The sequence below is a fragment of the Orbicella faveolata genome, unplaced genomic scaffold, assembly GCF_042242905.1.
Source record: "Orbicella faveolata isolate gen_17 unplaced genomic scaffold, um_ofav_v1 contig_25, whole genome shotgun sequence".
Classification (NCBI taxonomy): domain Eukaryota; kingdom Metazoa; phylum Cnidaria; class Anthozoa; order Scleractinia; family Merulinidae; genus Orbicella; species Orbicella faveolata.
The window spans coordinates 19,834,079-19,851,364 of record NW_028301553.1 but is presented as its reverse complement, the minus strand read 5'-3'; the positions used below and the strand labels follow the sequence as shown (position 1 = coordinate 19,851,364).

The following is a 17,286-nucleotide window of genomic DNA, read 5'->3' as shown; positions in this document are numbered from 1 at the left end:
AGGGAAATCACGCCACATGTCAAACTCGAATTGAGCATTGCTTGTTGTTGAATAAAAACTTAAACCAAAAGTAGAATTGAACTGCAAAATCTACCAATGAATCTTAATCAAAATGCTGGAAAAGTCAAGTCAGCTTTTGTCATCAGAGCACCCTTGTGAGCCAAAGAAACCTGGACATAGACCTGAATATTGCATGTGAACCTTGGATAAATGACCTAGAAACAATCCAAGACATTTCTATTTGAGGGTCAATTGGTTTTGTTGTACCTCCCAACTCAAATACATTTTCCAATTGGAGGAAAACGTGTAATGTGTTGGGGTCAAAACTCACTTAATCTTTAATCTTTAATCTTTAATCATTATTTATACATGGTAAAAACATCAGGTAGAAAAAATTACATAATAATGACCAAAAATCCAAATCCTAACATTATATTAACTTACATTAATATGCCACTTGAGAAAAATCCTGGTTTCCATGAATGCCGTGTTTAAAAATTATGGTAGAGAAGGCGTTTAAATTTGTTTAATGAACCAGACTCTCTAATGTTACAGGGTAAGCTGTTCCAAAGGGTAGCGCCGCTGTAACTAAAACTATTTTTCATGTAGTTAGTTCTTGGAAAGGGGACAACAAGTTTGTTGGGCGAACAAAACTCACTAACTCCCTAGGGAAACAACAACATGAACTTTCTACTTGCACATGATCAGGTCGTGCTCCTTAAAACCGCGGCAAATTTGCGAGCCAGCCAGCGTAAAGCAAACAATTTCTTTGCAGTTTTTTTCTACTTTTGATTTGGGAGGTATAACAAAACACTTAATGACTGGTCTTGCAGGAAACAGTGAGTTTTGTTTCCCCTCTACCTCAATGTTCCCCTCAGCTTTGCCTCAGGGAACATTGAGGGTCTTGAGGAAACGAAACTCACTGTTTCCCTTGGGGTCAGTCAGTAAGTGCTTAATCACATATTTATTAATAATGGTATTAGATAATTACAATTGCTTAATCAATTAATTAATTTTTGATTTTTTTTTTCTTTGTTTGGACTAGCGAGCTTGACTTCTGTGCACCCTAGCCTACAAGGCTGGGTGCCCAAAGGGCCACCTAGAATGTTTCTTAGAGCAAACTATATGTATGCACAACTTAATAAGCTTCTTAAGTTGGGTTACAAAGTTATAAAGCAATATAGGTCTCACCTTAGCACAGCAAAAACTCTTCCAAGTCGTGACTGGTAAAGTATCATGAGAATCATAAGTGCCAGAGGCACAAAACAGGAGACACCCAGCTGAATCCACAGCAAGTACATAGTGGCAACCATTTGAACAGGAGTAATCCACACAAAATGCAAATACGTAACACTCTGAAAACATATACACACATGTAACAATTTATGTAACACTGAAAATAATAATCTGGATGATATGCAATTATACACTGATGTAACTGCATGCAGTCAAATGCACTATGAAACCTAGAGTTTCGTTGGTCGGTCGGTCGGTCAGCCAGCCAGACAGACAGACGGACTGACTGACCTGATGACATTACCATTACTGGCTAAAAGCCAGTAACCACAACTGACTGTAACCACAACTGACTGTCAACCGAGATGTTGATTGAGTGTTCAACGAGCATCAATTGAGGGTCAACCAAGGGTACTGATCAACACTTGACGGCTGATGCTTTTAGTACACATGATCCAACGGAGTAACTAGCCGCTACATAGACAAAACTTTGTCAAAAAGTACCCACTTTGAAAATGCTAAAAAGGTACAAAATCATTCTTCCCTGCACCCTTTGGAGATAGAGGACCTGGCTTCAATAATTTTCAAACCACAAAAAAAATTAAACCGCAAATAATGTTCACAAATATTTCCACACCAAAAACATAACATTACAAGAGAATTGTATTGTATCATGGCTGCCAAGAGATAATAATTATCTAAAATAAAATTTATTACAGGCAAAAAATATCTTAAAAAATCTTACCCGATCAAAACTCTGTGTATCTGCTGATATAAGGTTGACTACGTGACCTGTTGTGACAGATTTGTATACTCCTTGACCAAGTCTCAAAGCCTACAAGCGAACAATCACAAATCATACATAGAGCAATTGTCTAATTGTCTCGAAGCAAAATTATGTAAGAGCACTGGAGCCGTAGCCAAGATTTCATTTGATAATTTATAGTACATGATTGAAATGTGTGACAAATTAAAAACATTAAGGCATAAAGTGAATTTACTATCATTTACAAACTACAAAGACAAAGCGTATGACTTATGTTGTTTTGACTATGTATAAATTAAAACTTCGACTGGGTTGTTTAAAAGAGCTTAAATTCTCAGTACTTTCTTAGATTCTCGTATGAAAACTTCTTTGAATGAAGAAAAAGTCAGCTGCTATGCCATTTGGGAGTGGAGCGCTTGTAAGTCAGTTGTTACACTGTAGTTCAAACTCATTTTTAACATGACGTGAATTTACGTCTAGAATTTTCCACAGTCAGTTTTTGGAAAATTAAATCTCAGAGCCCTATTCTTTCATTACCCAGCAGCTTTGATCCTGACCTAGCAAATATCCCTGTAAATAATGTACGATAAAATAGCATACGTCATGTGACCAAAACATGTGCAGCCTTGTGTCTTCGTCTAAAATAAAACCATGAATAGCTACGGCTAAATTTTATAACACTACCTAGGAGATTAAAATAAATGACTTATTACAAGTCTTGTTATTTATGGATCGATGTGGAATTTGCACATGGTAGGGGTACCCAAGTAGAAAAATCATGAAAATTCCAGGGGGGGAGTACTGTGAAGCCCCCTGGAACAGAAAATCCTAGGGGGGGTGGGGTCAAACTGGAAAAAAACCTCTGTGGGGGTATGGATATTTTCTGGAACCACTCATTGAGTGTTCTAAGTGTTTTATTGTATACGATTTAATTCCAAAGGGAAATCAAAGAGAACTAGTTCATCTAAGCTCTGTATTATTAATTAACATTATTTTTGCATATTAATTGAGAGAAACGTATACTCACAAAAAAATCTGAGTCCCAGATGGGATTTGAACCCACGACCCTTTGTGATCAAGTTGGATGCTCTAACCACTGAGCTACTGGAGCCTCCATGGTGAGCAAGGGTCAAATTGTGGGTATCAACTGGAACCACATCGTGCGGCTACACAGTCACGTACTGACTCATATGAACTCACTAACAGCATCGCACTGTCACATTAAGGCATCTAGCACATATGAACTCACTAACAGCATCACACTGTCACATTAAGGCATATCGAGATGCGTCCAACCAACCTCCCAAGTGAGTATACTAACAGAGAAACAACAACATGATGTTAAGTGTAAATTCTGGGAGAAACCCAAGTCCCAGATGAGACTCGGATTTTTTCTGAATATACGTTTCTCCCAGAATTTACACTTAATATCATGTTGTTGTTGTTTTTCCCTTAATTGATTTAATTATCCTTATTAATAAAATAATTTTGGGCTAGCTCCTCAGAGATTTGGGCTAGTAAGACGAAATTACAGCTTGCTCAAAGGGCAAGTGGAGTTTTAAAATTTCATCTCACCCTGGAATCAAGAAAAACTGTGAACATGTTTTGTTCTCTTGATGCAGTGATCCATTTGACATTCCAAAATAGGAGGGAAAGGCCAACAGAATGAAAAAGGAATGTCTGGTACTGTAGTTACATTATTTCCAAATAAACCCATCTTGTTGAAAGTCCTACGTATCCCTCTACAAACAAAACTGACACTTGCCTTTCTATAGACACAGCCAGTGGTTGCTATTCTTAAGTGCATTCCAGTTCTGTGACCATTAAAAAAGTACAGCTGATGAAGGACAACAGACAACATGGATGATAAGGTCACACCCATGGCATACAAGTAAGCTTCTAGCTTTGTAATGCTGGAACCAGGCATGAAATATGACACCAGGTAAAGCAGGAAGATAGGTTGGACAGTCCTGATGGCTTCCTATATAAGCAAATACAAGTCACTCAACTAAGTCAGTAATTGCAACAACCAGATTAAAAGTTAAACTTAAATTACAGCATAATATATTAATACAAATGAAGGTAATATTTACTCAAAATAACTAAAAAGCTAATTGAGCTGAGTAAAACTACATGCATGCTACTATAGTTTAAGTTTACAGTATACCTTTGCATGATTGTAGACTGAGGTGTCTCGCACCCAAGCAATGTAGCACATCCGGTTTAAGCTGTAGATACCTAAACCCCTATATCAAATTAAAGCTTAATATATAGCTGGCTATCACACTATACCAAGAATTTTCAACTAACATGAATTGTCTAATTTTCCACTAAATACAGGCGTATGAGCTTCCGAAACACCTTTTGAAAGCTACAAGTCAAAGCAAATTTTGTTTTTCACTAATTTAATTTGTTCCTCAGTCTCTGGATCAAAGCACTAAAACATTGTGTCTGCATTTTGCCAGATTCAATTTCAGTGAAAAGTTATAGAACATTTTTGAAACAGGATTTAAAAGTGAAGTGATTGTACAAAAATCACTCGGACTGGACAAAAAATATTTTGAAACAAAAAATTTGTAGACCCCTTTTTGTTGTTTATATGTCAAAGTAGCTACTGTCCAAATTTAAGGGCAAACTGATTCAAACGTTTACATTAGAGGTCGTGGAAAATTCAACAATTCATTTCTTTCTTTTTTTTTCAAAATTCTTGGTATAGCTTAATAGCCAGTTCTATGGGCTTTAATTTGATATAGGGGTTTAGCTACATGTACATTGCTTGGACGCAAGACACCTTTAAAGGTATACAGTAACCTTAACTGATCAGGATCAGCGCTTCACTAAGTCCTCACAAGCTCTCAAGCTCTGGCAAGTAATAATAATAAGTAAGTTGTGAATCACCAGCTATTAATCATTTAAAGCAGTTTTCACAAATTGCCCCCCAACAGTGAGTCGTTTGTGGTCTCCCTATATTACTCTTAGAATTGGTCTAGACCAGGACAACCACTCAATTGTTATCTTTTTGAAAGCCCTGACGGATATAGGCTAGTGTTAAATCATCAATATGACAATTCTTTCACAGAATCTCAGACATGTCACTGTGTTGTATGAGGATGGAAGGACAGCATGTGATCCAGGGACGTCTCTGTTTTAGCATGTCCAGTTTCCATTTTTGCAGAGTGAAGTGACTAACAAATAATTTTTATTAAAAACTGGAGCATTGAGTGATGTGTTTCCAAGTTTTGATTGCCCTAGCAAATATTAAGAAATTAGTTTTTCCTGATATAATTTTCCCCTAGAGTTGTTATTTGCTAAGCTTGCACTGTTTGAAATTTGAGATGATTATTGCCAACTTGAAGATATGCACTTTGTGAGATATCTTATACATTGTAATCTGCCATCTCATATCCAATGCACACTTGTGGAAAAATTGGTACATTATCATCAATCCAAAAGAAATCACTGTTGTCTTTACTTCCAGACCTTTATCATATTTGTTGTCAATTTCAATTTTTTTAGTGGTTCTTGGTATAACTGCCAGACAGGAAAAAAGCTTTCCAACACAAACCCAGAACACTACTATTTGAACATTCCAATACTGACATTAACTTTTGATTTAGTTAGTCAAGCAACTAGCAAACTAAAATGCAGGCATCAAAAGGTCTGTCTATTAGGTGTTATTTCATTATTTTATTCAGACTGTATTTGTAATTTTGTTGTTTTCAATGGCTGTGTGCATCAGTCATATTGGGATTAAAGTTATGGAAAGTTAAAAAGGTTTGTTAATAACATGTGTGGCAATTAAATGACTTGTGTACATGCAACTCTAACAACTTACATTAAGAAAGCCAAACAACCCAACAAAAATCAACTCAATCCAGGCAAATCGTATGATGGCTTTTCCCAAACTTGGTTTTCTACCTGAGAAGGCTGCAGCTGCTACTTCTTTATACCACTCACTGCAGAAAAAATAAATTAAACAAGATACAGTCCAACTTCTCCTTTTCCATAATACAGACACCTACACATATATTGCCATTAGTTCATTTAGTCGATCCAGAAAATTTAAAATGTATATCATCCGTCTACCTCTACAATACAGCCTGTACTTCCATTATATACATATACCCAGCTCTGGCCCTTTTTTAGTAAGATCAGTAAGATCAGTGGTTTTAGACTAGGTGACTAAAACAGCATTCAGCAGACCAAGGGGAATTCAGTGGGAGATGATCCAGAGACTAGAGGACCTAGACTTTGCTGATGACATCTGCAGGTTATCGCATAGGCTTCAGGACGCCAACAATCAAATGGAATGACTGAACACCACAGCACAAAGAGTAGGCCTTAAGATCCATCCTGGTAAAACTAAAGTGATGCAGAACAATGCCATTCAACAAGGAGAGGTTCGTCTTGATCAGTCGTACATTGAAGAGGTTGAAGAGTTTACCTACCTCGGTAGTGTGATGAACAAGACTGGAGGAACAGATGAAGACATAGCAGCAAGAAGAAAGCACAGCAAGCTTTTGCCATGCTTACACCAGTCTGGAGAAGCAAAGACCTGCGCGCAGCTACCAAAATTAGAATTTTCTACTCCAATGTTAAGGCAGTTTTACTGTACGGTTCAGAGACATGGCGAGTGACGACAGCTTCTACAAAGCAAGTACAAACATTCATCAACAAGTGTCTGAGGAGAATTCTGAGAGTATATTGGCCTGAGGTGATTTCCAACAAAGATTTATGGATAAGAACTGGACAAGAGCCTATTGTTACCACCATAAAGACAAGATGCTGGAAATGGATTGGTCATACACTAAGGAAGGGTGAGAGAAACATAGCGAGCCATGCGATGGATTGGAATCTGCAACAAACACGGAAACGTGGCAGGCCCAGAATTACATGATGCAGAAGCATACAGAAGGACCTGAAGGAGATCAACATGACCTGGTGCGAAGCCAAAAGAGCGGCTCAGGACCGACAGAAATGGAAAGCAATTGTGGACGCCTTATGTCCCCCATGGGACAAAGAGGACTAGATGATGATGAGTCAAGGTCTACTCCAAATGCCTACTTACAATATAAGCTAAAATTTCTTGTTTAAACAAATGCTGTGACACAATTGGATGTTATATCTATTCTTTATAACACTTTGGTCTGTATAAATCAGGCTCAATATACTGTTAAACAGTAAACTCAACAGAACTTTATTCTGAGAATGAAGCAATGCTGCATGGCCATGATGTAAAATGAGCAACAACTCAAGTACACGGACGAACTTAATGCTGATTGGCTGATCTAGACAATTGACATATCGTCACACCCTTCCTTGTTTAAGAAAAGAAACTAACCACAGGTGAATACAAAACAAGGAAAAACTAAATGATTAAGCAACAATGTCTCTAGTTCAATGTCACATGGCAACAACAAAGTCCTTAAGATAACTTGGTGGTCGGGATATTCGGCCACTTCAGGTAACTGGACAGTCAACTGGTTTGGGGGGTGAGGACTGCTCTGGCACTTTACCAGTCTGGGAACTGCTCTCAGGTTTCTTGGAACAAGTCATTTCTCTAGATTCCTTAGGCGGTGGTACCTCCAGAGGGGAACTGGTTTTCAGAGGACTGACAGTAGGTTTAGGGATGGTGAGACTTTCTGACCGGTGAGTCTGATTCAGCAAGTGGATGGGCTCAGGGCTGTCCCTAACGCACGCTGGCTCCTTACTGCTTCTGAGGTGTCTTCTATTTCTTCTGAAGATCTTTCCATCCTCAGTCCTGACTTCACATGATCTACTTGCTGCTCTACATGAGCTTTGAACCATCTACCAGACCTACCTGTGGGCTTTACACACACAATTTCTCTTTTGCTTGGGGGGGGGGGGGGGGGGGGGGAGTTCCTCAGCACTGATGTTGTAGTGCTTAGCTTGCAGTTGCTTTCTCTTCAAGATCTTTCCTTGGACATCCTCAACTATTTTGGGTTTGAGGATCTCACTGGTCGTAGGAATCAGTGTCGTAGTGCGGCAACCAAACATTCTTTGAGCTGGAGAACTTTCTAGGCCTTCAGAGGGTGTATTTCTCCATGCTAATAGAGCTAGGTAGAATTCTGTTCCAGCTGCCTTGGATTTCTTTAGCAGATTCTTAGCTGACTTGATAGCATTTTCTACCTTGCCATTACTTCATGGGTAATGTGGAGAGCTAATAACATGTTCTATGTCATAGCTTGTCATAAACTGTTGGAACTCATGGGAACTATAGGGAGGACCATTATCACTCTGTAGCTTGTTGGAGATTCCATGTGTGGAGAAGTGTCTCTTCAGGGTTCCGATCACTTCATTGCCAATCTTGTCCTTAAGTTGATTGATTTCAAAGTAGCTGGAATAGTAATCTGCTGTGCAGAGGTAGTCTCTGTCTTCAAAATGGAAGATATCACATCCAACTCTTTCCCACGGACGGTCTGGAATTTTGTGAGAGATAAGTGGTTCCTTCTGCTGATCTTTCTGGTAAGTAGCACACACACCACACTTTACTATGTAGTCACGAAGGTCAGCATTTATGCCAGGCCAATAAACTGTTTCACGCCCACGTCAAAGGCAGCCTTCAACTCCTGTGTGGGCACCATGGAGTCGTTCGCATATCTTGGGCCTCAGGCTGGCAGGGATTACACATCTTAAACGTTTTAAGAGGATTCCATCCTGTGCAGTAAGTTCATCTCCCACAGTGAAGTAGGGATGTAATTCTGAGGGTAGGGCTTCTCTCTGATCTGGCCAGCCTTGCAATATTACTTGAATATGGTACTGTAGTACTGAGTCTGCTGCAGTTTCACACTGGATCTCAGCCAACTGGGGTTTTAAAATGGGTAAGAAATCAACTGCATGGATTCGTTCCGTCTCTTCTTCAGCTGGAGAGCGGGCAGATGGGCATGTGACAATGTGACTGCCAGATACATTTCAGGACCAGGTTTGTAACGTATCTCAACATCATATTGCTGTAATCGTAGAACCGACCTCTGCAGGCGTTTAGGGGCTGTTGCTAAGGGCTTCTTAGATATAGTTTCCAAGGGCTTATGGTCTGACCACAGCACTTTCCGGCCATAAACATACTGATTATTACGTTCAACACCAAAGACTTGGGCCAACAGTTCTTTCTCAATTTGAGAATAGTTCCTTTCACTTGTGGTGAGGGCTCTACTTGAATAGGATATTGGCTGACCATTCTGCATAAGCACAAATCCTATACCACTGGCAGAAGCATCTCCTTGGCCTTCGACAGGTTCACTGGAATTGAAATATTGCAGAATTGGAGCTGAAGTAGCAGCTTGCTTCACGCTTTCAAAGGCTTTCTCTTGCTCATTTGACCAGCTCCACTCGACTCCCTTGTGGGTGAGTCGTCTTAGTGGTTCACACAGCTTAGAAAGTTTGCTGAGAAACTTTGCCAAGTAGTTGACTAAGCCTATCAGTCTTCAGACTGCTGCCACATTACTGGGTCTTTCCATCTTAAGTACAGCTTCTATCTTTCTAGGGTCAGGCTTGATTCCTTCAGGCATCAGTACATGGCCAATAAAGGGGGTCTCTGTACATTTCAGCTGTAGTTTCTCTCAGTTTAGCTTCAAATTCCTCTCCCGGCATCTATCTAACAGCTTCAGTAAATTGGCATCATTGTTTTTCACAGCTTCTTCCTTGCTTGTGCCACGGCCGGTAATTAAGATGTCATCTGCTACCTTGTAGATCCCTTCAAGACCTTCAAGATTTTGGTCCAACTTCCTATGAAAACATTCTGGAGCAGGGGAGATTCCAAAGGGCATCCGTAGATATCTGTACCTGCACAAGGAGTTCTGGAACGTTGTTAGCTTACTGGATTCCTCATCTGCTTTTGAGAATACCTTGACATCAGCTAGTTCTGGAGTATGTCCTCGATTACTGGTAGCAGATAGTGGTTTCTCTTAAGGGCTTTATTAAGATGCTGAGGGTCGATGCACACTCTTCTGTTACAACAAGGCTAGATACCCAGTCCGTTGGTTCTTCTTCTCTCTTTATCACATTAGCTTCTAAGCGGGCTAGCTCTTCTTTCAGCCTTTCTTTCAAGGTGAGAGGCACGTGACAGGGAGGCATGACTGAAGGCGAAGCACTCTTATCAACTTCTAGGTGAAGAGCTCCTTCCATACAACCCAGACCTTGAAAGACATTAGGGTAAGTCGCAGTGATTCTCTCCATACTAAGTTCCTGATAACTTTCCTTGACTTGCAAGATGTTTTCCTGTTGGACAGTTGTTAGTCCCATTTGTTGTGCTGCTGAAGAGCCAAGAAGGGGAGTGTAATCTTTGTCAATGATTGCAAATTCAGCACGATACTTTTTCTTGTTCTTTGGGTTTCGCAGGGATATTTTCGCCACGCCCAGCACCTTCAAATTTGTTTTAGAACACATGGTTAACTTCAAACTGGTCTTCTCAGTGTTGCTGTCCCTTGAAAGAAACTTACAGGGTAGCACATTGCATGAAGCTCCTGAATCGACTTGCATCTTCACTAACTCACTTGCAATCTCCATGTGGGCGAAAATTTTGTTCTTGAACTTTGACATATCCACGGCGTTGACGGTGTGGTCCAAAGACACAGACAAGATCTCTTCTTCTGAAGAATAAGGTGTGATGTCATTGAGCTGGTTCACTTTCTTGCATTTAAACTTCTGAGAACGCTTCTTCTTAGATTTGTGGGAATTCTTGGAACACTTTGCTGCAAAATGGTTGGCTTTTCCACACGAAGAGCATGTTTTTCCATATGCAGGGCATTTGTCTCTTTTCCACTCATGCTTATTACCACAGTATTTGCATTTGGTGCTTAGCTGATCTTTTGGATCTTTACCATTTTCTTTGGGTGCCTTCAGCTTCTTGGAACTTTCTTTCTGGTTGACCGCGTTCGCTTCTTGTTCGGTAGTTTGGCTCGCCGCCATGTCTTTCAGCTGTGCTGCTGTAGCCTCATTTGCCCGACAGATGTCAACACATTTCAACAGCGTTAATCCAGATTCTTGAAGTAGTTTTATTTGTATGCCATTATCACAAATACCACAAACGATTCTATTGTGGATAAGGTCTTCTTTCAAGGTTCCAAACTCGCAAGTTTCAGCAAGCGCTCTAAGTGTAGTGATGTAAGTGTCGATTGATTCTGCCTGCTCCTGAGAGCGGTTATCGAATTTATATCTCTCGTAGATGATGTTTGTTTTCCCAATGCAGTCATTTGCCCATAACTCCAGCACTTTGTTTATGTCTGCTTTTTATTCATCGCTTTGAAACGGAAGGCCATTGTGGACTTCGAGAGCCTCCTTGCCAATACAAGTAATAAACGTGGCTACATGAAGGTGGCTTGTTTTGTTTTGCAATTCGGTGACCTCTTCATAGGCATCCCATACCTGTCGCCACTGTTTCCATTCTTTGGAGAGATTTTCACAGTGTATCTCTATTTTCGGAGGTAGAGAAATGTTACACAAGAATGTAGTAGTGCTCGTACTGCTTGTCGATGGCAGAGTAGCATTTTCACTGTTGGCTGGCATTTTGACTACACTTGTCTGCTTTCAAGTCTTCGCTGAACGTATTGAGTTGCACGTCGCCTAAATGAAACAAAGATCATCTTTACCAGTGGCTACTTGGGCTGTTTACTTCTGACACCATGTATAAATCAGGCTCGATAAACTGATAAACAGTAAACTCAACAGAACTTTATTCTGAGAACGAAGCAATGCTACTCGGCCATGATGTAACACAAACAACAACTTGCGTACATGGTCCAACTTAATGCTGATTGGCTGATCTAGACAATTGACATATCGTCACAGCATCTTGTTCACCTGATCAGGGGAATTATCAGGTATTCAGGTAAAAATTACAAGCAAAATATTGCCAAAGAATACCCCTAGAATTTCTTCTTCAGATATCTTTTGAAGCTTGCAGCATGTATTAGATAATTGTTCATAACATTATTTCTCCACAGACATCAAAAAAACTTCTGTAATAATCCATCCAGCACTTGGACCTCTAATAGGCCCTTTGCAGCTGGGGTCACATGACCAAATTTTTCCTAAAAAATTTTTATATTATGGGCTATAACTTGAAGAATGCCAGAAATGGAAAGAGCGCATCGAAAATACCAAAATGGCCAAGTTTGAAGTCCCTGGCATTAAAGAGTAAGTTTATACCACCATTTGAATTTTAGGATAATTTAGAGGATTTATATGGAGAATGTTGCTGGAGAGCAAGGTCTTGCTCTCCAACAACTTTTTCCTTACAAATCTTATTCTTTTGAAAATTCAGACTGTCATAAAATCTCATTCTTTAATGATGGGGGTCTCAAACTTGGCCATTTTGATATTTTCGACGTGCTTTATCCATTTCTGGCATTTGTTAAGTTATAGCCCATAATTTTATGAAAAATAGGTCACGTGATGGCCTAGCTGCAAAGGGCCTATTCTACGAGTTTTTAAGAACTTTCTTCGCCTTAAAAAAGCCTTGAGTTTTCCCAAATCTTGAATTTTCATTCTCCCACAGTATTTACTTTTTGTTTTCTTCAATAAAATGGGCAATGAAATCTTCAGAAATTGAGAAAATCTCATTGTCAAGCTACCATCTCATTACAAAGAATGGAAAGTTAATGGTAAGTGCTCAGAGTTGGCATCAGCTAAACTAAAGTTCACAACCTAACTGATGTCAGCAATTTATAGAGGCATATTTGACTGGGCAATTCAATCTGGGAAATGATATTGTCTCACTTCTTTGATGAAGCAGGCTTTAATCATGGCTTTATCACACTGAAAGCAATGCTTATAATGTAACATTGACATTATGTTAATAGTTATATGCCAGTGCTAGAGAAAACAAAGTTTCATTATTAGTGACTGAACACTTTTGGAAGTTGAAAGAAAAAGTTAATTAGTGTCACATTTTACAACAGGTACAATTTAACCATGTTACACTTTTCTACTAACCTCTCCAAATCCGCTACCAGCTTTTCTGCCAGGTCTTCCTGAAGTACTTGGTACATGTCATGAGGTTCCAAACGCCTGTCATATCCTTTACTAAACAATCCATTCAGCCACCTGGAGGAAAACCCAAATTATTAACCCCAAGAAAATCTAACACCCGAGTATCACACAAATGCTTAATCATAAGTCATTAGGACAATTTTTGGTTACCATAACAATAGTACAATCTGTCAAATGAAAAACAACCTTTTACGTTACATATTATAAAACAAAGATCAGCATGTTCATCTGCAGGTATAACTTCTTACAAGTTTGTTGGTAAAAACTTCACCAAGATCCCAACTACTTTTTAAACCCTCGTCAAATTAACACCTCTCCTAAGTGTTGGACACTTTGTCTAGTACCAGCACTGTCCAGTTACATAAGATTCAACCATACGTCCTCTTTTGGTATAGAAGAAAAGCAGAAATTGTCAGTCGACCTAATGTTAACTACAGCTGAAAGTGTATGTAGACTGTTTTACAATACAATACAAATTTTATTGTCAACTCCCCATGGGGGCTTTTCAGAGACAATGATAAAGATAATTAAAAAAAATACTCAAACATTATCGATAAACAATTATTGAAAAACTGTTTACATATAAAATTTATGACATTAAAAATCGATTTAACAGGAAGGTTTCCATTTTACGTTTAAAAATGATAGACCTTTTGGTCTAAAATAGGATATGGTTTGTGCATTTTGGTCAACAATAACTATAATTCTTAAAACTATTTTTAGCATCATTATTGTTCATCTCTTAAGTTGTGTGATTTACCGGCAGCTATAGCTGGCATCAGGAGAAATGTGAAGCTCTCAACAAAAATTTATGCAAAGCATGCAGTTCCAGGGTGAATGTAGTCTGAAACAGGGTATCGATTTTTGGCTCACCTCTGAAACAGGGTTAGGAAAAATCATATACTTTGGTCTGACAAAGGACAAGACTCTCAATGAGTACAAATTTTCCAGGAGCCCCCTCCCTCTGGGCTCAACCACTATCAAGGTGGCAAAATACAGTTGTTGATATCTGTGTTCCATTCAACATTTTTCTAAGACCGTTGACACTTTGGTTGCCAAAAATGACAAGATGCAAGGTAACAACACAGACTTTTTGATAGTTTACCTTGCATATGTGCCATTGCCATGGCAACGTGGATAAATATAAACAGGACTTTAAATTCAGTTTTGTTCATTTGCAGAAAATCTATTCACTAGATTTCCTTCATCATAACGCATGCAACAATTTTGTAAGCGCTCACATGTTAACACTATTTTATAATAATAGCTTAATATAGTTTTTTTTAATTATCCTTGATGAAAGATAACTGGAATATATAGAATTTCCTCTGTTAGGTTTCAATTTTTTTTTCAATACTCCAAATTTCGTGAAATTCTAACAAGTAATTCACGCGAAATAGGCATATTTTCGAGAAAGCATTCATAGCATTCCGACACAGTTTTTTTTTTACTTTCTATGCAGGCACTGCATTTAAATGGTTTTTTTTCTGGGACAAAGAAAACCTGAGAATCGCAGGGTTCTTTGCATCATTACTTCTTCTAACATACTTTTCTAACTATGAAAGACTAAAATCATCAATACACTGTGTCGTTAATGAAGAAACAAAACACAGATAGTGCAGGCATTGAATTATCATCTACCAAACATTTCACTTGCATATGATTGCTCTAAACACATCACATACAGATATACACCAGCTAAAAGTAGGGAATATGCAAAGGATATTCCCCCATTATCAAAAGATCCTGCCTACTGCAAAAAAAAATCTTCGCTGTGGCTATATGTCCGGCAGCTGGACAGGTCTTTTAAAATACTCCATGTCCAGCAGTGAGACTTAGAGATTTTTTATAAAGTAAAACAACATTAAAAGAACACTGTGACAGACGACCCCAAGAGGAATCGAGCCTGGGTCGCCCACATGGCAAGCGATGCTCATGACCACTGCGCCATGGTAACTGGCCTGCAGCTTTCGGAATTTTTTTAGTATATATAGTGTTACCCTTAACATTATTGAGGGCCAACTGTAGAAAGACTAACCAGAGAGCTATTCAGGCTAACTGGAGTGCTTTTTAGGCTAACCTAAGTGCCATTTAGCCTAAACTACAAAAAAGTGACGGCTGGTCATTTAAGGTCCAGTAATACGGGCAACATTTTTCTTCAACTTGTCTCGCAACACTGTTGCATAGCAAGTTGAAACACATTCTTGCACGTATTACCACGTTTGTGACCAACTTGTCTCGCAGTAAAATATAGTGTTGCAAGTCTGCAGAATTCTCCAGGTATAATTGGTCAATCGTGTGTAAATAAAGAGGGTGCTTTCTTTAATATAATTTAGCACTTCGACAAAGTTCCAGTTCATCCTCTGGCTGTCATTTTCTTCTTAATTTTCCGTGCCAGCGAAGTTCTGTCAGTATGAAGCTCAGTGTCGTTTCAGGTAGCTAGGCGAAAAGTGGTATTTTTGCAACAGTTCTTCCAGGCCTTTTGCCTTTTTTCCTGCTTGTTTTGAAGGGACAAAGGAGGTGTCCCAAAGACTATGATAGCCCTCTGGTCTACCTCAAATTCACGCTCGTCTTCACCGTCCGCCATGTTTTTTTTTTATTTGCTGTGTTGCCAAGCTTCGCGACATCCAATCACAAGTGTTGAATTCAAATTTGTTGCAAGACAAGTTGTAGCTTCAGTTGTAATATGAGCTGCAAAACTAAAATTTGTTGCAGAAAGTAGAACTCGAGTCTACTTTGCCTCAACTTGCAACACTGTATCTTGCTGCGAGACAAGTTGGTCACAAACGTGGTAATACGCGCAACAATGTGTTTCAACTTGCAATGCAACAATGTTGCGAGACAAGTTGAAGAAAAATGTTGCCTGTATTACCGCACCTTTAGGCTATGTTATAAATCTCGGTATACCGGGTGCCAGGCTCACCAAAATTCACACTATGGTGGAAATAGTGAAGTATTCAGCCATATAAACAAGGATTTGATATCATTAAGTGAAAATAAAAATAATTTTGACTGCTGGACATGGGTATTTTGTAAAACCTGTCCAGCTGATGGACTTATAGACACAGCAAAAACATTTTTGATAGTAAAAATATGCTTGGATATTCTCCATGGGCATTGTCTGTTCCTCAAAACTCACAATTTTCATCAAGCTTCGCTCACGGAAAACTGTTCGCTTCTGGGAGCAGTTATGTCCTTGCATATTTTCGCGCCAACTGGTGGCTATTGTTTGTCAGGTTCATATTGCGCTGCATGATCACGTTTTATATTACTACTAAGTCACGTTAATTACTTCAAAAGATACTTTAAAGTAATGTTTGATTAGCTGAGTGACCTAATTTTATTCATTTAACACGTGTGCGCCACGGAGACGTTCTCACAAAGCGGAAAACATGAAGGATCAAATTATAAGCTTACAAGTACTACATATCGTACACGCGCATGGAATGTAGTGGCTTAGGTACTCTAAATTATTACGCACGAGCTCTAGCTGTGCAGTTAGGCTAGGCACTTCTTACCATTATGCTAATGCAAATAGTTATTACCATTATGCTTGTGAAATTAAGAAAATTAAACCGAATATGAAAATATTAATGTAAGCTTTCTTTTACCGGCTGTGAAATTCGTCATACAGGACCATTACATACATGTAAGCTTAATATCAGATTACTTCAATAAACTTCAGCTAGATCTGCTCCTTAATTAATAGTGAAACAAAACAATATGATTACCAAAATGTCAAACGTGAAAGGAAAGAAGCCTGAACTATAGGACTCGGTAAACTGCTATGCTGCTTTTGTGACAAATCCATTGTCTCAGCTGGCGGGAAAGATACTCATGTCAAAATATCATCATTCAAATCTGTGTTGACGTGATCCGACCTTGGAATCGACCCGAATAGTTTAACTCGTTTAATAAATTCTTCGGCCAATTAATCCAGGTGAACGGTAAAATCATCGAGGTCGACCCCTGAATCGGCGCGCGAGAGTTGAAAAAAAAAAAACCTATCCAGGCCCTCAAATAACAGGGCCCAGGAACAAAATTGTAATGAAGACCCTGCCTCGTTCGCAGGCGTCCCAAAATATTCCGAATGTTGGGTGGGGTTGAGCTTGAGGTACAGATTTATCATGCCGGGGTAATTTTTCGGAGCATCGAGCATAATCCCGGCATAATGAACATTTCTTTTTCAGCACAAGGAGAATAATAATAACAAGAGGCCTAGCGGCCTTAACGCGGATGGTTTTCTAAGAAGGTGGGCTTATCAATTATGGACA

The 17,286-nt window shown here is 39.0% G+C and overlaps 1 protein-coding gene across 3 annotated transcripts in view; it reads right to left on the bottom strand.

Annotated features, from left to right (window-relative positions):
• Positions 1 to 17,008, bottom strand: part of LOC110066524 (ATP-binding cassette sub-family C member 4-like) — a 66,095-nt gene extending 49,087 nt beyond the window's left edge. For 2 of the 3 annotated variants that reach the window (XM_020773751.2, XM_020773753.2), the window contains exons 1-6: positions 16,744 to 17,008; positions 12,956 to 13,066; positions 5,838 to 5,958; positions 3,768 to 3,983; positions 1,982 to 2,071; positions 1,192 to 1,355 (exon numbers count right to left, since the gene is read on the bottom strand). In XM_020773751.2, the coding sequence (XP_020629410.2) occupies positions 1,192 to 1,355; positions 1,982 to 2,071; positions 3,768 to 3,983; positions 5,838 to 5,958; positions 12,956 to 13,066; positions 16,744 to 16,823 (782 nt within the window). In that variant the 5' untranslated portion in view covers positions 16,824 to 17,008. Of the gene's footprint in view, positions 1 to 1,191; positions 1,356 to 1,981; positions 2,072 to 3,767; positions 3,984 to 5,837; positions 5,959 to 6,450; positions 6,649 to 12,955; positions 13,067 to 16,743 lie in introns of those variants that run through there. The other variant, XM_020773752.2, reaches the window with a different exon arrangement.
• Positions 17,009 to 17,286: the final 278 nt, after the last annotated feature.